At 39.2% G+C, this 25,498-nt stretch overlaps 1 protein-coding gene across 2 annotated transcripts in view; it reads right to left on the bottom strand.

Moving 5' to 3' along the window:
- Positions 1–355: 355 nt before the first annotated feature.
- Positions 356–25,498, bottom strand: part of VAV3 (vav guanine nucleotide exchange factor 3) — a 414,579-nt gene continuing 389,436 nt past the window's right edge. For both annotated transcript variants that reach the window (XM_061121261.1, XM_061121262.1), the window contains exons 25-27: positions 24,645–24,774; positions 3,300–3,451; positions 356–2,599 (exon numbers count right to left, since the gene is read on the bottom strand). In XM_061121261.1, coding sequence (XP_060977244.1) covers positions 2,558–2,599; positions 3,300–3,451; positions 24,645–24,774 — 324 coding nt within the window. In that variant the 3' untranslated portion in view covers positions 356–2,557. The remainder of the gene's footprint in view (positions 2,600–3,299; positions 3,452–24,644; positions 24,775–25,498) is intronic.

Genomic DNA, 25,498 nt, shown 5'->3' with positions numbered 1-25,498 from the left:
GAAACCCTTTTGCCCCTATTAAGTGTGGTGGTACAGTGTCTGGAGTCAGACCACCCAAGTTGGAACTACATCTCTGACACTTGCCAGCTCTGTAAGGTGGGTCAAGCTACAGCCTCTCAAAATGCCTGTTCCTTCATCTGAAAAGTGGAGATACTACGGGGTTATACCTCCTGGGGTTATTGTAAATTAGAGCACATAAGGCATTTAGACTGTGGCACATGGTAAGCGTGTCAATGATATATTATCTGCAACTATTGCAGATCACAGTTAGGGCTTCTAGTCTTGTGTTTATGATGAGATCTGCACATGCTGAATTATGTATGGAACTGTTCGATGGAAAGACTTCAGCTCTCAATTGATGTAATGCAAGTAGTAACTATTTATTATATTGACATATTTACAAAATATTACAAAGTGAAATACCACTCTAATTCACCATATTACACAGGGCTGCATACAGGCAAGACAAAGTATATGGAAAACATTTACTTCTGTCTTTGGTATTAGAAATCTACACAAATCCGCAGCATTTAAAGTTTCCAAGATGAAGTATTAAACATAGACAAAGATGTAAATGGTAAGGTCATGAAAAGGGATGCTAATATCCTCTGCTGGGAAACGCCCAGGTCCATGAAATGCAGCAAGAGAGGGAGTCTTTTGGCTAAAATAACAACAAAAGAAACAGCACAAGCTACAGTACTTTACATAGGAGTGTTTCAGTTTGTATGAAGCTGCTCTCTCAGTAACATCTGGCAGACAGTAACAGACAAAACATTACCCAGACACAATGTTGCAGGTAAGACTTTACGGGAAAGAATCCACTCTAAGAGACACCTTGAGTGTGTAACCACTATACAGAACATCTTATAAAACTCAATTTCATGATCATTTACACATATACAAAAACTTAACTGGTTTTAGCAAGTAACTTTTCTAAAACGCAATCACAGTTTACATAATTCTGAGGTAAAGGTCCTGAATCTATCCTATTTGAGAAGTCCTAGCCCACGAGGGTCTCTAAAGGAAGAAGTATTCACTGAACATCAAGTTCTGGCCCTCAGTGGGTTGGGGAGAAGGCCAGTCACACCCACCTCATTTTAAAGATGATCCAAGATTTCAGAACTAAATGTTCCTAATTTGGCTCTATGAAGTTAATGCTTCTAATGTTTTCTGTAGAGACACTGAGTCTTGTCAGAACATGATTTCTGCTATGGAGAAAATATTTCATCAGGAAAGGGCCAAGTTAGTGTCTTAACTTGATTCTCTTGACTGGGCACTCTGTACATCCCAGGAAAAATGTACTTAGACTCCTCATATAAACAGTGAAGACTTGGTCAAATAAATGCACCGCAGACTTATCTTCCCACCAGTTAATACACACCCGGAAATGGACTCAGACGGGAAGAGCCACAGTGAGTGCTGGGAGCCCACAGTGGATAAGATCAGAAAAGTCTAGTGACCCTCCGTCATGTCCCTGAAATGCATAAAGGACCTTAATGTGCTTTCCTTCTCAAATCCTCAATGAGGTTGTTTGTGCTACTGTAAATACTCCAGGAGAATGTGGGAATCAGCATGTATGTCCCAGGTCTTTTTCATTTGGGCAGGGGAGTCAGCAAGGAGGAAAAGGCATATGTTAATAATGTTGCTTCTCTGAAGTGACTTACTATAAATCATAGTCATTGGTCTGTTTATGTAAACAATGGCACCTTAACTCAGGTTACTTGTAACTACCTAAAAAAACATACACAGCCAAGATTATCTCATAAAGTGAAGTACTACATTTTCTAAAATAACCCTATGAAATCATGAAGGTTGTGAAGATTTAACATGAAGATACTCTTTTATCCACTTTTTTTGGGTATGTCTTCTTATGAGAAAGTTTGCAAATATAATCCGGACTTCAAATGAATAATTAACTCCTCCCTCCCACATATGTCACTTACTAAGCAAAGCTGAGCATTTGCCTCTTAAACTTTCACATGAGGAACATTGGTGGTAGTGGGGAGGTAAAAGTGTTTGCCAGGCAATGAGTCACCTTGCCGGGCAATTTAAGACAAGTAATGCTGGACCTTTTCAATAAGCTGCCCCAGTGGCAGAACTCCCATTTTTCTTCCTGCTGGAGAAAGCAAAATTAAACTTCTGCTTCTTTGTACCATCAAAAATTCTGGAGAATGGCACATGAGAAGAAAGTAAATACACATTAAACATTTACTAATGGCTGGCATTCATGGCGTCTCACTGGACAAAATAAAAAGAAACATGAACCAATGTGCTTTCAGGGCTTTCTGGGGGAAGAAGAGCTTTTGGCTTTGCCCTGGTCCCTGACGATGACAGACGGGCAGGCTGCTTCTTGCATAGCTCTAGGCGAGCCATTAATCTGTCAGTACCAGCATCTTTAGAAATCCCAGCATTAAGACTTAGGAGGGGAAAGAGAGGGAAGATGTTGAATAGCCAGAAAGGCAGCTTTTTAAACACTTCAGTGAATTCATAATGCTGTACAGGCTGCTGGTAATCCCTTCTCTGAAATTCCTGGTGCAGTGCAACGCTGGACTGGAATTTATTCATCCTCTTCCACATACGTGGATGGAAACCAGCCCACCTAAAAAGGAAAAGCAACCAACACAGCAATGTGACTCTCTATCCAGCACTTCAAAATGCTTTGCAAACAGAACATTTCATTTTCATAACACCCAGAATTAAGCTGGGGTTTAATGCCCACTGCAGATGAAGAGGATTGGTTTAAACTGCTCCTAAAAGCCCAATAGAGCGAGTGGTAGAAAGGGTGGAATAAAATACGCTTCAACAGTGTTCTAATCTGCCAGGACACAAATATGTAAATTAAGAGGTTTACTACTTAATGCTCTCTCTTTCTGCTATAGAACAAGATACAAAGACAGAGGTCCCATGCCTGCTCTTTCTAATTTAGGCCAGTGACCCTCACAGATCTTTTGTGCTCCACATAAAGTTGATGCTCTAGACTTAAAAAGAGGCTTACAAAAAAAAAAAAAAAAAAAAAAGAGGCTTACAGACTCAAAAGAACTGACATGCTCCTAAACCCTTTTCCCAATAGGAAGCCATCAAATTTGCCTAAGTAAACTTTATTTATGTCAGTATCCTAGTCACACAGTGCATTTTTCTGGAGTCCCTGTTTTCAGTAAGGAACACCACCCATGTGGAGCCAGGCCTCTGTGGGGGCGACAACTGTAAGGTAGTGTAGGGGTTCCCCCCCAGCCCATGGGTGCCGGTGGCTGCCCAGCCCCCTTCATGTACATGATGAACACCTTGAGAGGGACGCTCACCCTGCCATTTACTTCTCCTCTCCACCAGCCATTCGCACTCATCTTCGTGTAAATCTTCACCACATCTCCTTTCAGCAGGGACAGTTCTCGCATATCTCTGGCACAGAAGTCATACCGAGCAATGGCGATGCCCAGCACCTTTGGACTTAACACTGTAAAGAAATGATGGGGCGTCAGAATGGATTTGCACTTTACCAACTATAAGAAGCTAATCAGATGGATGTTAGAGATGCTATCAAGATGCACAGCCGTGATTTCATTACAGACTAGTGATGATGGCAGAGGGGCTTGAAAGCAGCAGAACTGCTGTTTCAATTCAATCAGCGCTAGTCAGGTTCACAAAGTTTAAAGACCCATTATTCGGTTTTCATGTTCTTCATAGGAACTTCCAAACAGGGACTAGTTTTTGTAGTTTGGCGGGAAAAAAGCTTAATATCTAAGTTACTATCTAAGGTGACAGAATCAAATAACTAGCATAAATTTCCTATTGATGGCATAGTAATCCATTTTTAACTAGAACCTCTATGGTAAAAGCTTCACATTTTTATCTTGTAAGCTTGTCAGCTAAGACTCAAAACAATCAACTTTTTTTTTGTTGTTGTTCTGAAAGGCTCCTACTAAATCCATGTCATCACTTCTAGTCAAATGGCATCTCCTCCCTCCAGACAGCCTTTTTTTAGTTAAAGCTATTTTAGAGACAGTTACTCTTTTATATATAATTTCACTTGTGAAGAAGCTTAAATCATGTTTCATGGAAAAAAATAATAAACGCCATCCATGTATCTTCTTTGTTTCATACAAATCTTATAGAACTTCCCTGGTGGCTCAGATGGTATAGAAAATCTTTACTGAAATACATGACCAAAAATAAGATTCAGGGTGTTCGCCTCCTATACTTAGATTTTTTCTTAATGGTAGAAGAGGAGCTAACCTCTTCTTTGCCCTCACCTGCCTGTCCTGAAAGGAAAACTCAGTTCAAGCTGGACATCTGTTCATCTCTGGTGTTTCAGAACACATTTCATATTAACATCTCTACCTGTTGCTCCTTGGGGTTATAAAGTATTTTCAATTATATTTTCAGTGGTTCTGAGAATCACTCATCTGGGAATGGTGGAACTTTATAAACCTTAAACGGTAGAGAAACTGAAGTATAAGATAGGAAAAAAACCCATGGGAAATGCCATACATCATATTTTTAACAGTTCCCAGTGTCTAGGCAGCTACAATTATGTCTGTCACCCTGGAAAAGTGTGCCCTCTTGGAGACTGGGATCTCTGGCCTATTTTCCAGAGCTTTGCAATGATAGAAATTTTTTAGTCTCCAGGTGTCCATCATAAGATAAACGAATGGCAATGCTGTAGATTTCAGAACTGTAAAGGGAGCAAAAATAGGTCATTTTATTTTACTGTTCGGACACAAACCACTTTAATAGTTTCCTTACTGAAAACCATCCCATTACTAGGGCACTACTCAGAGCCGTGCACATAAAAACACCCCAGTGATGGAAAAACCCATCATCAACTTAACTGTGTGACCTTGTACAGTGCTCTGAACCCCTCTGGGCCACATTCTTCTCACCTATAAAATGAAAGGTCTATACTAGATGACTTGTAAGGGCCTTCTAGTACTATATTTTATTATTCCATTGGGACTTACAGGTTAATTTTTAAAACTCTGTAAGAAAACATACTTTATTCGGTCATCATGTACTCCTTACATGTCACATAAATAGCCCTTACATTCTCTGGCTAATGACAGAAATTAAGGCCAGAATGCCCTGTACAAGCAGATGAACAGTCATCCTTCAAAGCAATATGAACTAAATTCTATTCTTATATTTGGAGATAAAGTTGGGATTTTGGTCCTGTTTATTTTCTTAATGGAAAGACATGAACACTGGCTTTTCCCGACTAAAATTTCTGATCCTCAAGAAAACTAGTTTTAGAAAGCACTTCATTCTCCCTTTATACTTTCGCCTCTCAACTCTTTCCAACTGATGAAAGAAAAAATGTCTTGCTGAAATACATAACATGAGCACACACATAAAACTAGAGGATTGGAATGTCAAGACAAACGATGACTTGATGACAGAGAAAAGGAAAGTGCATGGTGGGAATGTGACTGGAGGGGCTCTTTGTGAGGAGATGTGTCTATATGAGAAGCCATACACAGAAGTCAAAATACTTGCAAACAAAAGCAAGTTGAAAAGACATATAAAAGCAGTAAAGCAGTACCTGACCAGAAAGGAGTGGAAGAAGGGGGGACAAAGCTGTAGTCTGGTGGAGTTACAAAAGAAAACCCACAGAACAAAGAAGGGGCTTAGAGAAGGAAAGAAAAAGAGAGAAGCAAAGAGCATTTAGGTGTTGGCAAAACATATCTTGACACAGCTATTTCGTTGTCTATAATCTTAAGAAAATTGTCACATCAAAGTTGAAATATCAAGCTTCATTTTCACCCATTTGTCTCCTATTACCATTTCTAGATGAAGAACAGGCCAGATTTTTTACATTTTGATCGACATTAATGCAATTCAGAGTGATTCATCCCTTTATAGGTGAACACAGCATTCCCCTCGAAGCTGCCATCATTGAACCCTTTCCATCCAAGAATGGCCTTCTCTTGGTGTGGTACACAATTCCTACTTTCTCACATCAGTGAAGATGGGGATCATGTAAATTCTTAATGTAATATGCTTCACATTAAAACTGATATAAAGAAGTAAGAGCCTATAGGGTGGCATCAATGAAATATGCAGAACCCATTGAAAATTCAAGAAAATCACTCATAAAATTTGTTATGAACCACCCTCACTTTCCAAACAAGCAAGTGCATGGTAGCTTATTTCCAAAAATAAAATATCTGGAAAAGAGAGTAAATATATCCCCCAGTTGTAGGAATGTACAGAAAATAATCTATGCGTTTAGATGCTCAAAACCTCTCACTTTACTTTTAATAATCAGGGCTAAAGTTATCAAATGGTTTGAAAGTATCAGATGGCATACTCAGTGCTTTATATTCATTTAATTATCACAAAAACTCAGAGGAAGGTACCCATGATATTTCTTCTTCATATTTGAGGACAACCTAGATTCAAACCTAGGCAGTGTGACTCAAGTCAAGGCTCTTCACTGCTGCCTACTCTGCATCTATCCCTCTGCTTCAGGTACCACCTTAGACAGTTTTAAAACTCTCCCTGCTGATGCCAAGGTGCCATTGCAGTAGAAAACGAAGTGTGATTGTAAACTTTCTCCCAATGTTTATTCTCCCCTTGATCCATGTAATAAGTTATTTGGTTGAGCTATGTTTGCCCAGAGACTCTATTACTAAGTTCTTGCTACTGGGATGGGATGTAAGCAAAAGTTGATCATGAGGCATCTTTCCTGGGAAGGCAGCTGGCACACACCTTCACCCTTCTCTTCTTCTTTATTCTACCCTGCTGTCTGGAATGCGATAGCTACCATCCTGGTTCTTGAGAAGGCAGACTTCACCTTAAGGATGAACTTGAAAGAATCTGGGTTCTTAACATACTCTTGTACCTAAGAATAGCAGTAGCTCATTAAGGGGATGCTTAGATTCCAACCAAACAGACTGCGCAGAGGAACTGAAAGGAGGGGTTCAGTGATTCTTGGGTTCATATATAAATTGATGCATGCATGACACTTTTTTCATAAGTGGCCTCCCATATTTAACCTACCCTGAAGTGTATCCTTGTTGATAATCAAAGTTCTCTCTAGTCCACTGCATGTTCCAAGTTACACTTTTTTTTTTTTAAATGTAGCAGTATGTGCCCATACAACTAATTTTATAATCTGTGCAATTGACTTTGTATCACCATGCAATGTAACTGGTTTGTTTGGTTTTTGAGGTCATGTTATATCTATCGTTAAAGAGAGGAAAGGATGCCATCTCTAACTGAGGAAAATGGCACCCTAACTACTATTGGCAGAAAATCTGGTGCCAAGATTCCTATCCCACGTTTGGCAGAACTCTTCATTCTACTCATTACTTCCGTGTAATGAGGAGAATTTGCTCCTCAAACTGTTTTCTAAGTGTCCATCCTTGATTCTCTCTCTGGGACTATTTATCCATGGAGTAATAAAAAGAAGTGTTATTTCCCCGTAATTTCTAATGAAGGTAATTCAAGTCAAGAGTCTGAAAGATAACAAAAGATAAGTTAACTCTAGAAGGAAGAAATAAGAAATCAATGAAATCACAACTAAATGGTACTTAAATCGCAAATTTATGTAGATAGTTCCTCCTCCTATTCGTTGAGCTCATCTTTGCTCACTTAACTGCTCAAAGACTCCCAACAAAAACTGGCACAAACAAAGGAAAGAACATGAAATATGTTCATGTCTTGTTGCCCAGGATCCCTGAGAGCCATAATCTATCAGTGATATTCCTACAGCAACTATCACTTTTTTCTGAGATGCTGAACAGCTATTAAATACTGTATGTCTCATGGCATTAACCATACCATAGGCCTGAGGAATCTTCTCAGGAGAGAAACTGATTAACTTCTTACATTCCAATATGTAGCTCTCAGCCAAACATTGTAAGTCCTGGTAAGATGCTTTCTAGTTTTCTACACATTGTAGCATGACTTATTGTTGTCAGTCTTTCTACATATCAATTTTCACTGCTTTTGGGTCCTAAATTCTTGTAAGCTGGCAAAACAGTATTTGAATGCCTGGCACCTACGGAGATAAGAGTGTAAAAGAATGTGTCTCCCTAGGAAAGTATGGACTTAAATCTAGATGTAAGCAATGTCAGAATAAAGTATTTGATAAACATATTTTGTGAAATGGTTTAGCCTATAAAACATTTATGCCCATAGAGAGACTATATCCACCTATTTCTACACACACATACAGATAAACCTTTTCTACATTATTGTACCAAGATGCTAATATAAAAATTATTGGCAGGTGCATATCCTGGAATGGAATAGAAACAGCTGAGTAACAGTGACATTCAAATGGGAACATTGAGGGATTATCACCTCCCATTCCTTTTACTTCCTGGCCTAAAATTCATTCACCACCTAGTACTATAGGGAGCCTGGTGCTAGTACATCACCTTATTCCAGGAAGCTTTTTAAGAGAAAGAACTTTTATTCATATCTGTATCCACTGAGATAATATTAAATCTATGTTGAGACCTTTTTCATTGAAACAGTCATTTGCAAACCTCATGCCTTAGTTTAGGGCCTAACTTTCCTCCTTCCTCAAATACTTTCAACTCCTTATTAGCACAGATGGAGAACATTGCTCAGAGAGACCATCACAGCCAGGTAGGTCTCTCTGGTTAATTTCATATAATACCTGGTATTCAAATAGGCTAATGTTTATGGAACATTAGCAAATAAGTGGCTCATAGTCTAGTGACTTGATAATTCTCATTAGGAATTATTAAAAGTACAGTCAAATATTAACTCTTCCATGTTAAAACTTGAAATACTGACATTTTCTAACAGAAACAGAAGCTATTGGCATAACCATTATAAACTGACTGGCAAATCACTACTGAATATTATTTAGTTCTGAGACTTGACTGAGAGGACAGAGCCACAGAAGTATGTCAATTAAAAAAGGAACACAATGTTCACAGTAGAATAAAAAGTACTAGTGAGCTGGTATCGACACATATTTCTCTTGTCAAGGTTAACTTAGCATTGCTTTAAAATGTTACGCTCTGCCTTGATTAGGCTATTCATGTTCATGAGCAAATGAAAATCCACTCAATTTTCAATAACATTTGAAATTTGTACACTGCAGAGACCAAGCTCAATCAACACTTGTCCTTAAGGTATTGATATCAAATCAAAGTATTTTTGAACTACCACTTAATTATCCATCATTTGTATAACTGAAGATGAGGTTAAGCATTTGGTAATTATTCTCTGGGGCAGGAATTACCTAATGCTGAGCCTTTAGTTGTAACAACCACAGGTATTCACACTCATTTATGTTAAAAAAAAAAATTATCAGTAAAAAATATCAGACAGTTGTACCAACGGTACCATCATCAATACAGTTGTCCCTGAGTTTGGGCCCAGTAATGGCCTAGAGGTTTTCCTGAAGAACTATGTTCCTGTGTGGACCCACTATGAAGGATCCAGGAGTTCCTTTTACCAGGATCATCTACAGATGGCCTAGCAACAGAGAACATGTTGAGAATTTAATGAATGTTTAATTTAAATTTGTGATCCTTAGCCTAGTTTTATTTTGGAACCTAGTCATGTCTTCTTAGACTTGCAGCAACATTCATAGACATAGTATCAAATACCTGTTCCCCTAATTTCTCTCAGATACACAGGGTTTATTGTGTATTTTATATATTGTCACTGAAGAAACGAATTCAGATTGGTTGAATTACGATGGTGACCCAGCAGGACATTCTGACACATCAGATGTGAGATAGAATAGCAAGAGAATATTCTAAGATGACTGTAAGGTTTTTGGCTTAAGCAACTGGAAGATTGGATTTTTTTTTTTTTTTTTTAGTTAAGTACTCAAATGGAGCCTAAATTCTACTCACAGCACTAAGACGAGTGATTTCTGTATCTCAGTATCAACTCTCTCTCTTCACTATATATAATATTGGTTTTATTTAATTGAATGCTAACATCTGGTAAATGGACAAATCTCCTCTAACCCAAAATTCAAAGATATGACAAGGAATACTTAGACTTATTGTGAATATAAACAGCTACTCGGTATTCAATACTGCACAATCTAAATATATAAAGCCATTAATGAGAAAAACTGAGTATAATAAGGCCTTATTGTTATGGAAAATGAGATCATTTGACATTTCAGGGGACTTCAGATTATTTATAGGCATCTGGTTTACCAAGATGTGAACTTTATTCTAAATGCTTACTCTTAAAGACAGAGCATCAGACTTCAAAAGAGCTTACAAATTAGTGAAGAAAGAGAGTTGATACTGAGATACAGAAATCACTCATCTTAGATAGTGCTGTGAGTAGAATTTAGGCTCCATTTAAGTACTTCCCTAAAAAAAAAATCTCCAATCTTCCAGTTGCTTAAGCCCAAAACCTTACAGTCATCTTAGAATATTCCCTTGCTATTCTATCTCACATCTGATGTGTCAGAATATCCTGCTGGGTCACCATCATAATACTGGGTTGGCCAAAAAGTTAATTCAGGTTTTTCCATACGATATTATAGAAAAACCTGAATGAACATTTTAGCCAACCCAGTATATCACCTGTCTAGCTGCGTGTTGGTCCAGGCTGCCGAATTGCTGCATAAGCCTCCTGATTGGCCTTCCTGATTCCACACTGTTGCTGCGCTCATGTGTTCAGTCTATTCTTGTCAATCCTACGGACTGTAGCCAGCCAGGCTCCCTAGAACAATCCTATTACAGCCAGACCATGTTTCCCCTCTGTTTAAATCCTTCCAATGGCTTCCCATTTCTTCCAGAGTAAAAGCTAAAGCCGTCCACAGCCGCACATAGGCTGATCTGCTCTCTGTCTCCATCTCTGCTGCTCTGTTCACACTGCACACCTCATGAGTGTGCCTGCCTTTGCACTGGCTCCTCTGTGCGTTTCCTTGAGTTTTTATTCAACAGTTATTTTCACAATGAGGCCTACCCCAATGCCCCATAAAAGAGCCACGGATACATACCAATTGTGGCATGTGGTACAGAGAAAAACATGAGATTATTGTGGAGGGTGGGGTGGGAAGTGATATACAAGCAAAGAAGTAGTTAGAGGGCACATAGTCCCTCAATTCCCACTGTCCTACTGCTGAGGATGAGCATGGAAGCTCTGCCCATACCATGGTCAAAGTTCAGTAGCCTGCTCTTCAGATGGATTAGGGTATTTATGTGAGTTTATAATAGTAGAAACTCCCGTTTTACTATGGACCAGATATTTGTGACCCCCTCACCATCCCCCAGATTCATATGTTGAAACTTAATGCCTCATGTGATGGCGCTAGGAACTGAGGCTTTGCGGAGGTGCTTAGATCATGAGAATGAAGCCCACATGAATGTGATTAGTGCTCTCATAAAAGCAATCCCACAGACCTTCCTCGTTCCTTTCCACCAACTGAGGACACACAGCACCTTCTGTGAACCAGAGAGCAGGTCATTACCAGATACCAAATCTGTCAGCACCTTCACCTTGAACTTCCCAACATCCAGAAGCATGAGCCACACATTTCTAGGGTTTATAAGACCCTTGGTCTATGGTATTTTGTTACAGCAGCCCAAAGAGACTACAGCACTGGTCATCCAAGTGACCTTGTTAGAAAGGGGAGCTTGTGAAGCCAGCAGCTGATATTAGCCTGTTCTACTATGAAGAAAATTCAAAACTGCTGAACGAGCTCTCTACTAAACAACCAAAAGGAAGAAAAACAAATCTCTAGTTTTGTTCATCACCTGACCACCTCAGTTAAAATCATAAACCACTCGCAGAACCCCTGAGTAGCATTATACTGTTAAATTAATTTTCCAGGACACTCACCAACTTCTAGTATCAGTTCAGTTCAGTCACTCAGTCATGTCCGACTCTTTGTGACCCCATAGACTGCAGCACACCAGGCTTCCCTGTCCATCACCAACTCCTGGAGCTTGCTCAAACTCATGCCCATCAAGTTGGTGATGCCATCCAACCATCTCATCCTCTGTCATCCCCTTCTCCTCCTGCCTTCAACCTTTCCCAGCATCAGGGTCCTTTCCAATGAGTCAGTTCTTCGCATCAGGTGGCCAAAGTATTGGAACTTCAGCTTCAACATCAGTCCTTCCAATGAATATTCAGGACTGATTTCTTTTTAGGATTGACTGGTTTGATCTCCTTGCAGTCCAAGGGACTCTCAAAAGTCTTCTCCAACACCACAGTTCAAAAGCATCAATTCTGCAGTGCTCAGCTTTCTTTATAGTCCAACTCTCACATCCATACATGCTGCTGCTGCTGCTAAATCACTTCAGTCGTGTCTGACTCTGTGCGACCCCATAGACAGCAGCCCACCAGGCTCCCCCATCCCTGGGATTCTCCAGGCAAGAATACTAGAGTGGGTTGCCATTTCCTTCTCCAATGCATGAAAGTGAAAAGTGAAAGTGAAGTCGCTCAGTCGTGTCCGACTCCTAGTTGACCCCATGGACTGCAGCCTACCAGGCTCCTCCATCCATGGGGTTTTCCAGGTAAGAGTACTGGAGTGGGTTGCCATTGCCTTTTCCGCATCCATACACGAGTACTGGAAAAACCATAGCTTTGACTAGACAGACACTTTGTCGGCAAGTGATGTCTCTGCTTTTTAATGTGCTATCTAGGTTTATCACAGCTTTTCTTCCAAGAAGCAAGCATCTTTTAATTTCATGGCTGCAGTCTCCATCTGCAGTGATTTTGGAGCCCATGAAAATCAAGTCTATAACTATTAGCATTGTTTCCCCATCTATTTGCCAGAAGTGATGAGACTGTATGCCATGATCTTTGTTTTTTGAAAGTTGAGTTTTAAGCCAGCTTTTTCTCTCTCCTTTTTCATTTTCATCAAGAGGCTCTTTAGTTCCTCTTTGCTTTCTGCCATAAGCATAGTGTCATGTGCATACCTAAGGTTATTGATATTTCTCCCGGCAGTCCTGATTCCAGCTTGCAGTTCATCCAGCCCAGCATGATGTCCTCTGCATATAAGTTAGATAAGCAGGGTGATAATATACAGCCTTGACATACTCCTTTCCCAATTTGGAACCAGTCTGTTGTTCCATGTCCTGTTCTAACTGTTGCTTCTTGACCTGCATACAGATTTCTCAAGAGGCAGGTCAGGTGGTCTGGTATTCCCATCTTTTTCACAATTTTCCACAGTTTATGGTGATCCACAGTCAAAGGCTTTGGTGTAGTCAATAAAGCAGAAGTAGATGTTTTTCTGGAATTCTCTGGCTTTTTCTATGATCCAACAGATGTTGGGAATTTGATCTCGGGCTCCCCTGCCTTTTCTAAATCCAGCTTGAACATGTGGAAGTTCTTGGTTCACGCACTGTTGAGGTTTATATTGGAGAATGTGGGGCATTACTTTGCTAGCGTGTGAGATGAGTGCAATTGTGCGATAGTTTGAGCATTCTTTGGCATTGCCTTTCTTTGGGATTGGAATGAAAACTGACCTTTTCCAGTCCTGTGGCCACTGCTGAGTTTTCCAAATTTGCTGACATATTGAGTGCAGCACTTTCACAGCATCATCATTTAGGATTTGAAATAGCACAACTGGAATTCCATCACCTCCACTAGCTTTGTTCGCTTCCTAAGGCCCACTTGACTTCACATTCCAGGATGTCTGGCCCTAGGTCAGTGATCACACCATCATGGTTATCTGGGTCATGAAGATCTTTTTTGTATAGTTCTTTTGTGTATTCTTGCCACCTCTTCCTAATATCTTCTGCTTCTGTTAGGTCCCTACCATTTCTGTCCTTTATTGTGCCCATCTTTGCATGAAATGTTCCCTTGGTATCTCTAATTTTCTTGAAGAGATCTCTAGTCTTTCCCATTCTATTGTTTTCCTCTATTTCTTTGCACTGATCACTTAGGAATGCTTTCTTATCTGTCCTTGCTATTCTTTGAAACTCTGCATTGAGATGGGTATATCTTTCCTGTTCTCCTTTGCCTTTTGCTTCTCTTCTTTTCACAGCTATTTCTAAGGCCTCTTCAGACAGCCATTTTGCCTTTTTGGTCTTTCTTCTAGGACACTATATAATTTATTTTTATCTATTATCCACTGTCCCCACTACCATGTGAGTTCCAGAAAGGCACAGACTTGTCTTTTTTTTTTTTTTTCCCCACTGCTGTGTATCCCCAGTAATTTGAACAATGCTTATCCTGCAGTAGGCCCTCAATAAATATCTATTTTTTTAAACTTATTTTTAATTGGAGGATAATTGCTTAAAACGGTGTGCTGGTTTCTGCCATGCAACAACATGAATCAGCTGTTAAGTATACAGATGTCCCCTCTCTCGCAAGTCTTCCGCCCACCCCACCCCCACGTCCCACCCCTCTAGTGTTACCACCACCCCTGGTGTCACAGAGCACCAGGCTGAGTCCCCTTGCTCTACAGCAGCTTTCTACCAGCTATCTATTTTACATGTGATAGTGTATGTATGTCAGGGCTAATCTCTCAAATTTGTCCCACCCTCTTCTTCCCATGCTACGTCCACAAGTCTGTCCTCTATGTCTGTGTCTATTCCTGTCCTGCAAATTGGTTCATCAGTACCGTTTTTCTAGATTCCATATTTATGTGTTAAGATCTGTCGAATGAATGAATGTGGGGACCTGTGGGGATTATTGGTGAGACTGTAATGACTAAAGAAGAGATGAGGAAAGAAGTTCTTGGAGAACTTCCCTATAAGGAAGAACGATGAAGAAAAAGAGGGAAAATTAACTGGGGAAGATGGAGCTTTGGATAGAAAGACAGAGCTCTGAATAGGAAAAGATTTGAATGAGCAAGTTAGCCAATCCTGAGATGCTTGTGCTCAACTCTTAAAAATTTGAGTGTGTTCATAGCAGGGTGGCCAGGATGGTGACAGATTTGGCAACCAAATATATGACAAGGGATTGATAAATCTGAGTAGTTTATTGAAAAAGAAATACAGCAAGGAAGGGAACAAAACACATCATATGAAAGGTTTCCATGGTAGAGTGTGTATATAGTATATTTAACTTTGAGTAGCTTTGAAGAGGCAGGTTTCCCAGGTGGCACTAGTGGTAAAGAATACATGTGCTAATGCAGGAGACACAAGTTCGATCTCTGGGTCAGGAAGGAGGGCTCTGGAGGAGGGCATGACAACCCACTCCAGTATTCTTGCCTGGAGAATTCCATGGACAGAGGAGCCTGGAGGGCTAAAGTCCATAGGGTTTCAAGAGTCAAAGAGATAACTAATGATGGTAAATAGCTATAATAAATCAAGTTTCTGGAACAAAATAAGCATTTAAAAAATTTTTTTCAAAACTAATTAGGTGCTTTGTGTAGTTGTGGACATAAAGTCACCTGAGTATAAGTGAAACCTGAAGATGACCTCTCAGAAATGTCACAAAAGATATTTGCTTTAAAAAGCCTCTACCAGGGATGATGTGAAGTCTGAGAAGCCTCAATCCTGGAATCCCCCTGCATTCCTGTCTGTTGTTCAGCTGTTAAGCTAGCATGTAACACCCAAGGGGTATGTGTGGTAGAGTGTCTGGTGCAAGTGGATTCTTAAAATACTGATTTCTTAAAGCTGTGAATAAAACGAAACCTTGACCAAGTTTGTATTCAACTTCTCATGCTATTAGGAAAGGTGAGATTTGCAGAGTTAATACCTGGTCCCTTATGTGGATCTGGAATTCAGCAGGGAAAGAAAGCTGGACACTGGTGGTATATATGAGGCAAGAAAGAGCTCTCAGCATTGTTCTCAAAGCTAGGAGCCTAGTACAAATTTTAGCGAGGGGGGAAAAAAAAAAATTCTTCTCAGTTTACGTTTGCTTTAGAGGAGAGAGAGACTAGAAAAACCAAAGCCTTGGGTCAGGCTGCCACATGAGGATACCACAGTCAGTTAGGGAGCATTACACATACTGAGAGCAGTTTTAACTTTAGAAAATAAGGCTTATAGAAAGAACAGTATACAAAATGAGACATGTTAAAACATATAGACTGCTTTTTGAGCTGTGAAACATGAAAAAAGATAGCATTGAGTGAGGTTACTTGTATCTGTAGAATTTCAGTCTGTAAGCTATAGATTTCTGAAGTGACCCTGGGTCCTGGCTACTAACTGTTAAAGCTATCAGGTTCAGGATAAAAATGCCTTACAGTAGCTAGTAAAGCTCCTGATATAAGTCAATAAAAAAGGGAAGCCCAACATGACCTAATAATGAAGATGTGCTGCTGTAGTTGATCAGTTGCCCCAAGAACAGTAAATTCTGTGGATGTGATAGACATCCTAAGGAAAAGAATATAAAAAATGTCAGCAATATGTTAGAACCACCTTAGCCCAGGAAAAAAGTGTGTATTTTGCACTTCCCATGTGCCAGACATTGTTCTAAGTACATCACATGTTTAACTCTCTTAAAGCACATAATGCAAACATTACATATGTTGAGACACTATGAGACAGAGTTGCAGGATGAGATAAACTAGGGAAATTTGTCACTTTGCTATATCATATAAGCAGCACTTCTGGTACATTTATTTAACCAATGAAACCTTCCCTGGATGCTTCTCATGGGGCTGGCAGTTCATGAAACACTAGGTTGGAGACATTAATATATGTGAAAGGTGTTTGAATAACATAGTATTGTTAAAAATTAAATTATTAAATAACATAATTACTAAGTTGTTATTCTGTATCAAGAATATTTTATAATATTTCAGACAATCACTCATGTAGGTTATTGGGGAAACTTTCATTGGCTAGAAGTACCCTCTCTCAGGAAGACCATGCATTTCATTGGAGGAAAGTTACAAGCCATTGAATACACTTTGCTGTGTTAAAGTAATGTTTCCCTTCTAATTCCCTATCCATTGACTACCTGTCTACCCTAACAATGCACAGTCTTATGATAACTCCAACAAAAAAAGAAAAGGATGGAAAAATTTGGAGAAAGATTTAAAATTAGTACTGTGAGATTATAGTGAGTTGAAGGGTGCCTCACCCCCCACCCATCCCTCATCCCTCCACTGCCCTCAATCCCTGCAAAAGTTATGTCCACCTAAAACCTGTGAATGTGATCTTATTTGGAAAATAGATTTTTGCAGATGTAAGTTAAGGATCTCAAGATGAAATCATCCTGTGTTAGGATGAGCTGTAAATGAAATAAGTTTTTATATAAAAGAAGAGAAAGGGAGATGACACACAGAGGAAAAAGTGATGTGAAGACAAGACAGAGATTGGGAGTGATGTCTATAAGCCAAGGGACACCAAGGACTGCCAGCAGCCATCCAGAAACTAGAAGGGAGGCATGCAGTGAATTGTCCCTCAGAGACTCCAGCAGGAACCAACCCTGCCAACATTTTGATTTCAGACTTGTGGCCTCCAAAACAATAAGAGTAAATTTCTGTTGATATTAATACCCTCAATTTAAGATAATTTTTATGGCAGTTCAGGAAGCTATTTTATGAGATTAAAACAAATATTTAAATTACCAGCATAAAATTAGATTAAATCAAAGTCACATCCCAAATGACCAGGGAAAAAGAAGATGAAAGACTGAGGATAAAATTAGGAGATCAGAATATGAGTGGATAAATATGGGTATGTTGAACTACAAGGGCAAGAAGTTAAAAACTCAGTGGATGTTTGAGGAGTTTGTATAAAGGAGATAAATATTATCCACTACTAACACTGTGACAAAGCTAATAAATAGGCTAAGATATTATCAGGATATTTAAAGAATTTTAGGAATAAGCAAGTTATGTTACAGTGAGTTAAATAAATATGAATGATACAAATTCTCCAAGTTTCTAAAACACTGGCTAAGATGAAGTTTAAATACCTTCTCAGATGGCCAATAGAATCACAGAGGTACCTGCGTGAAAGGAAAGCAACTGCACTAGGAAGAAACAGGCTTGGCTCTGGCTTTTACTTTTTCCTGCAAGGTCACTTGGACAGTCCCAAAGACCCAGGAAGCCTTTGTCAATTTTTGAAGAATTGCTATAAGATTTGTCATAGCTTCAAAACGATCAAGCTGTTCTATATTTGTTTTCAAACCCACTCATCTTTCCCTGTTTCTTCAAATAACATAGTGCTTTAATACCTGGTATGTTTCCCAAAGACCTTAGGCTGTTACTTCACTCATTTAGCCCTTCCTAAACAGGTGTTTTATGAGAGGTGCTGTGCAAAGTACAATTTGAGAATAAGAAGCAAAGAAGCCTGGTTTCCAAGGCTTCGGGGAGCAATACACTTGAAGATATTGCTAAACCTATATAAAAACAATACTATTAATATATATTCTTTGGAAGCTGTGAAATGAAGTATGAATGATTCATAAAACTCTTATCTTCAACCCCAACCACTCTTCTTAGTATCAGCTGCCTACTGAACCACTGAGTATGCACAGATACTAAAAATCTGTGCAAAACTGAATATATTACCTTCTCCTTTGTATGTGTTATGTCCCGTTTGTTTCTTGATCAGGCCATTGTTTCACCATTTGGGTCATCTAAGGCAGATACTTGTATGTCATACATGTACTATTTCTACCTCAATTCCTTTATCCAGTCAATTCAATCTCCAGATTACATCTAAATCAGCCCATCGTCTTGCTCTACTGTCTTTATTCAACTTGTGTCCAAACCTCCATCATCCCTCCCCTGGACATCTGCGGAATTTTCCTCACTCCTTTCTTGTGTCCATGCCTCTCTCCAAGCCATTCTCACAGAGTAGGCAGTGATCTTTCAAAACAATGTAAATTAGTTCATATCATTTTCTGCTTATAATGCTCCATTACATTTCCATTGTACATATTAGAATCCACTCACTATGTTCTAAACATTTTGTCCCCTTCTAATTCTTTAAATGTGTCAAGTTATTTCCTGTTAATGTCCTTCACACAAACCGCTTCTTCACTCTGGTGTTTCCCTACCCTTCACTAACCCACACCCTGCCAACTGTCTGTAGATCTTGTAAGTTTCACCTAGATGCCACTTCTTCAAAATGTCCTTTCCTGACCTTCCAGGTTAAACAGGTCTTCTTGCACAAGACTTAGGAGAATTTGGTGGCTCAGATGGTGAAGGATCTGCCGCAGGCAGACTGGGGTTTGATCCCTTGGTAGGGAAGATCCCTTGGAGAAGAGAATGGCAACCCACTCCAGTATTCTTGCCTGCAGAATTTCATGGGCAGAGGAGCCTGGCAGGCTAGTTAATGGTGTCTCAGAGAGTAACTGAGTAACAACTGAGCCACTGACACACACACACGAAGTTATTTGTTTTACGTTTGTTCAGTGGCACTAATGGTAAAGAACCCATTTGCCAATGCAGGAGACTTAAAGAGACATAGGTTCAATCCCTGGGTCAGGAAGATCCCCTGGAGGGAGGGCATGGCAACCCACTCCAGTATTCTTGCCTGGAGAATCTCAAGGACACAGGAGCCAGGCGGGGCTATAGTCCATGGTGTTGCACAGAGTCAGACACGACTGAAGCGACTTAGCAGCAGCACTGTCCATCTTATTCACTGTTATATTTAGCATCCAGAACAGAACTTGGCACATAGTGTTGAATAAATATTTGTTGACTAAAAGAACAAATGAATGAATAAGTAAATACAATATGGTCACAGGTAAAGAAGAGATGGTTTTAAGTACAATGTACTCAGTACTCTACACATCCTAAAATCAGTGCACCAAACTCCCCCTGCTCCTGGAGCAGGCAGAAGAGGAGAATGCTGACATTTTCCTCCAATTCTTAGTTCTCTTCAGCTAAAGGCACCATCTCTAAATTTTATTACTTCTGAAATAACTCAGACGTAAAAACGGGAAGAATAGTACAAAGAATTCTAATATTTTTTTCACTCAAACTCCTCAGATGTTAATATTTTACATTTGTTTTATCAAGCTCTTTAGTTGTCCTGAACTATTTTATAATATGTTCCAGACGTAATGCCTTTTATCTCTAAATATTTCACTGTTGTTTAATTGCTAAGTCCTGTCAGACTCTTTTAGTCTGACTCTGTCCATGGGATTTCCCAGGCAAGAATACTGGAGTTGGTTGCCATTTCCTTCTCCGGGGGATCTTCCGAACTCAGGGATTGAATCCATGTCTCTTGAGTCTCCTGCATTGGCAGGTGAATTCTTTACCTGCTGAGTCACTGGGGAAGACCATTTCAGCCTGTCCTTCCTAAAATCAAAGGGATTTTCTTCTCTTACACATTAACAGTACACTTATCAAAAACAAAAAATTACTAATCTAGAAACATTCAAAATGTGTTAATTGTCCCATATGTGTCCTTTATAGTAAAAAAGAAAAAAAAAGGAAAATAATTCCAGGTACAAGATTCAACCTGTTGTGTCTAGCTGTCATGTTTCGTTAGTCTCCTTCAATCTAGAACAATTCTGCACTCTTTCTCTGTCTTTCATGACACCAATATTTTTGAAGAGTAGAGGCCAATTATTTTGTAGAACGTCATTGAATTTGGGTTTGTCTGATATTTCCTCATGATTAGATTCCAACCGTGGACCCTGGGGGGCAGGAATACCACCAAAGTGGTGTTGCAGCCTTCTCAGAGCATCACATTAGGAGGTACATGATATCAAGTTGTCCCATCATTGGTGATGCTAATTTTGATCACTTTTATGGTTTTTCTACTGTCCCTTTTGTAATTGACAAGTTCTTGTGATGAGAAATTTTGAGATCATGTAAATATAATGGTAACCAACAATTTTTTTTAAACATTAACCAACTCTGTGGCCCAACTGATTTTCCGTTTACTTGAGAAAATACCTAAGGTCTATTAATAAGTTATGAAATAGCTAGTTGTGCAACTTTCCCAAGTATAATGATTCATTACCATTCTACCTTACCTCCTTTTCTCACGTGTACAAAGAAAGAAACAGGAGCTGCTTTTGAAAGAACATAATAAAATATCTAATCTCATTCCTTATTCATCAGACAAGAAAGCTGGGGCCCAGACAGGCTAAGTGAGTTGCCTAAGGTCAGACAGCTTACTCAGTAGCAGCCCTGAAAATAATTAAGTGCTCACTGTAGAGCAGGAAAGGCAAAAGTCAACTCGGTGCCCTTCAAATATACAAGCCCTAAGGCTACACCTGCAGCAGTCTAAGGCAGTTTTTCTGTGACCATTTTTGAAAAGTAATGAGATTCTTACAGAGATCCACAGGATAGGGCAGAACATCTTCCACCGGGCCACGGCAGTCTCTAGGGAAGCACAAGAGCTCACTGCTGTGCCTGCGTTCTCTCTGTTCTCCTCCTTCCTCTCTCCATCTCTAGCGGAAACACTCGAGTCATTGCAAAGGCAAAAACAGTCTCACAGTCCTCGGACAGAGCATTGCCTACAATGGGCTCCTCACCTAGAAATGCTATATGCTTCTTGTTCAATACTCTGGATATCTTTTTAATTCTAAGTAGTATCTTTATGTATGTTTATTTTGAAATTACATGAGATAGGCCTGTCATAATCTTACCATGTTTTACACATTTGAGAATAGCTTTTAATTTGCCTAAGAACATTCTAACCTAGGGGCTCTAAGATAAAGAACCTGGCTGCCAATGTAGGAGAAATAAGAGACATGAGTTTGATCCCTGGGTTGGGAAGATCCCCTAGAGGAGGGCATGGCAACCCACTCCAGTATTCTTGCCTGAAAAATCCCATGGACAGAGGAGCCTGGAGGGCTATAGTCCATAGGGTTGCGAAGAGTCAGGTATGACTGAAGCATCTTAGCACACACGCATGCATTCTAACCTAGACTAATACACAAGCAAGCAGCCTCTTCTACAGTGCCCTGGGTCTTTCTTTTCCGAGCTGACTATGTATTTAAGAGAAAAATAATAATAAATAGCAGGCATCGGTAGCTGGAACTCCAATCTTACCCAGAACACAGGTGGTTCTTGTCTTTGGCTTGTCTGCTCTGCTTTCTCCATTACTCAGAAGGAATGGAGACACCATGCCTTGTCCAAGCCAATGTCCCTCAGTATTTACTGCTTCTTCATAAAAATTATTCTGAGATGATATTTAGCAGTACACCCAAAGCTAAGAACCAGAGGTAATGACTCTAAAGACATCCTACACAAACCTTCTATACAGAGTATGTAGAGTTTCCTCTTTACCACTTCTTGAGAGGCACATGCATAAAAACAGAAGCAATGCTTTAATTAAGAGTCAACCTTTAGTCAGGACTTGGCATCAAATGAGCAAGGGATATTTTAAAAAATCATAAAACAAAGATGTAAGTTGCTATGAGTTAAAACTAGTAATTCAACTATTAGAAATACAGAAAATGTTTGCTGCATTAGAAGAGGAGGGGCTAGTACTAGTAGGACTAGCAGCAGCCATGGTAGAAGTGGTAAATCGGTAGCAGCTCAGCTGACTTCTGCTGTGTGCTTACCATGTTATCGGCACTCTGCTCAGCGCTTTATGCACAGCACCTTATTTAATCCTCAGAATGATCTTAGTGTTCTCATTCCATACAAAGTTAGCATCAAGCAAATAAAACACTGGGGTAATATAAATCTAAGATTATACTCCTGCTCTATGGTAACAACTGAATAATCCTGGAGTGTAAGATCTTGGAGACCATCAAGAAATTATTGCTGATTGATGCATCAACTCACACCCTCACCTCTTTCTGGTCACTTTGGGAGTGAGATCTTTGCTGCTCATCCTATATAGAAACAGAGTCCTAACCAGACTTGTCAGAGCCTCCTCATTAAAGTATAAGCTCCATAAAGTCAGGGACTTTGTATTCTCAACTACTATTCCCCATACCTAGAACACTGCCTTGTCTGTGTTAGGTAATTATTATATGTTGAAGGAATGAATAACTGAATAATAGGTGAACAAAGGCTGGCTATAACAAAGATTAAATTTTAAATGAATGATTTTCTTTTACTTCTCAATTATAAAAGGGTTCTTATATCATGGCGTGCCAGAGTCTTAAAAAGATGGGGCTTACAGTGTTTGAATTCACGACTCTCAAAATCTTCCTGTGGCTGGCATGGATGCTCAAAATCATGCAGTTGGGTATGCTTTAAAAGAAAAGAAGAGTCTGTATCTCCATCCCTAGTGACTGAACAAGTTTGAGCATTACATATTTGGTTAAACACTGAACAAAAATTTAAACTAGGCAACTTCATTTGCTGTTCAACAATATTCTCTGAGCATCTACACGTGTGAAGCACAGCAAGTGCCAGTCCTTTCTCTGACTGCCAGCCCCGCTCACCTGGACGTTCTAAAACTAAGTGAGCAACTCAAACAGGATCTGTAGTGTAGCTCACCTCCTTGGCAACTTTTATCATCTTCTGCTACTGGGAAGGCACACTAAAAGAACTGAAAATTATACTTTCCATGTAGGGGAAATGTAACAACCTTGGTAAATTTGTAAGGGATTTTGTAGAAAGTTTGTTTTTTGAGGGAAAGTTCCACTTTTGAATTAGCAAAAATTATGGCCTATATAAGTGTTTAAGATAATTGGGTAACAGAGGGCTAAAAGCATAGAAACATAAAGTTTAATGTGTTTCCAGTTTCAACAAAAAAGTGTGCTCTGACTACTCTCATTGGACAAGCCTGTTCATTTATCACTGATCGCTGTGAAGAGAACAGCTATTAAGTTATTCAAATTAAAAAACCTGTCAGCTGATGTGACAAATTACTTGTATATTTACTTTATGGAAGTGCTATGAAATTTTACTGGTGGTGTTAGTGCCCTGAGCATTATTTGTTTCCCTTTCAGTTTCTGCTTTTAGGGGAAAAAAGGTAAAATTATATTACCTGACGCAAATTCTTTTTCACTCTAGATATTCTCCTTTTGATTAGGCTAAACATTCTGAGGGCAATAAAATTGTGTTCCTTTTTCTCTAAAACATTTTATTAATAATTTTTAAATGCTATTAAAATAAGGGAATGAAATCAGTTTATTCACAGCATTTTTTCATCACAGTGTTCTCTTTATACACTATATCTACTAACAGGAAGATTATATGACATTAAATGATGATGAGAAAAGTTTTTGACTTGAACTCACATTCAAATTATAATAGGGGACATATGTATAATTATGGCTGATTAGCATTGTTGTGTGGCAGAAACTGACACAACACCATTAGAGCAATTTTCCTTCAATTAAATTTAAAAATTATAACATGCTTTTGGTTTGTATGCTAATCTCTGTGATTATGTGTGGCACAGTGCTCATTCCAAAAGTGCCTAATGTATACCTTTAAATATTGAAATCAGAGGAAACATGCTTTTAGTTACTTCAAAGTTCCAAAAATAATCATTGAAATGGAATCAACAAGCAGACTTGGGGTGTGAGGTTAAATGAGAGAACTGTGCACCAGTCTTGCTTAAATCCTGTTAATCAAACAGGATTGTGACCATAAACATGTGTCAGTTAAAAAAAAGTTTGGCTGATATAAAAGTCATGGAAAAGTACAAAACTTACATATTAACATACCCTTCATTTCTGATGGATTTGACACAAACATCATTTTTAATTTGGCACAAAGAACTAAATCTAGGCATGTTCATAAACCTGCTGGTCCATCTGATTCTACTTTGCTCTGGAAAAAAAATTCCTTGTTAAAATCATCAGCGTATAAATTGGCTCTGTTTCAAAATTTGGAATGAAGATGTTTAATGTTATCATGCTTCAATCCTTAGGTGTCAGCAAATAGTATTCTAAATTACAATACTCACAGCTGATGCCTGCTCTGTTACCCCTCTGTCCAGTTGAATGTTCTGGTTCCTTGTATGGAAACTGCAGAGTTGTATCCAAGGTTCTGAATCCTTCTTTAAGAGAATGATGCTTGTAGTACTCCACAAGTTCCTTTAGGAAAAAAGAATCAAACACACCAACTCCTTGACACATAATTATTTACAATGAAGGGATAATCAATTTAATGCTAAATTTTCCATAAGCCCCCCTGGTGCCTCAGTGGTAAGGAATGTGTCAGCCAAAGAGGAGATGCAGGTTCAACTCTAGCCTGCCATAGTCTTCCCTGGGTCAGGAAGATCCCTTGGAGAAGGAAATAGCAACCCCTTCCAAGATTCTTGCCTGGAAAATCCCATGGACAGAGGAGCCTGGCAGGCTATAGTCCATGGGGTCGCAAAGAGTTGGACACGACTTAGTGACTAAACAACATGTTACAACAAGTAAATGGTAACCTGTCCCTGCTTCCTGGATGTAGAAGACACCCAACTAGTAACTGTCCTTGTTACCCAGACCGTTTATAAAGTGAGTTACCCCGCATTGTTACTCAGTATCCTGTCAGCCTTCAGTCGGATGTAGTAAGTATAAAGAAGCCATAATAAACCTCAAACTCAGAACAGAAATTCTTGTTCTTACTTATGAAATACTTTATTTTTGTTTAGGGATGCAAGAGCTGTTTTATGAATATATAGTAATCTATAGTTTCCTGCATTTTCTTTCAACATAGCAGAAAAACAAACTTGATCCTAAATATGCTTTTCCACTGTAAACCAAAGTTGTTAAACCACAAATAGTGCTTACTTGACATTGTTTCTGGCTTACAAGGAGTGTTAGTGACCTT

This window comes from Dama dama, chromosome 20 (genome assembly GCF_033118175.1).
Source record: "Dama dama isolate Ldn47 chromosome 20, ASM3311817v1, whole genome shotgun sequence".
NCBI lineage: Eukaryota > Metazoa > Chordata > Mammalia > Artiodactyla > Cervidae > Dama > Dama dama.
This window is presented reverse-complemented; position numbering and strand designations above follow the sequence as displayed.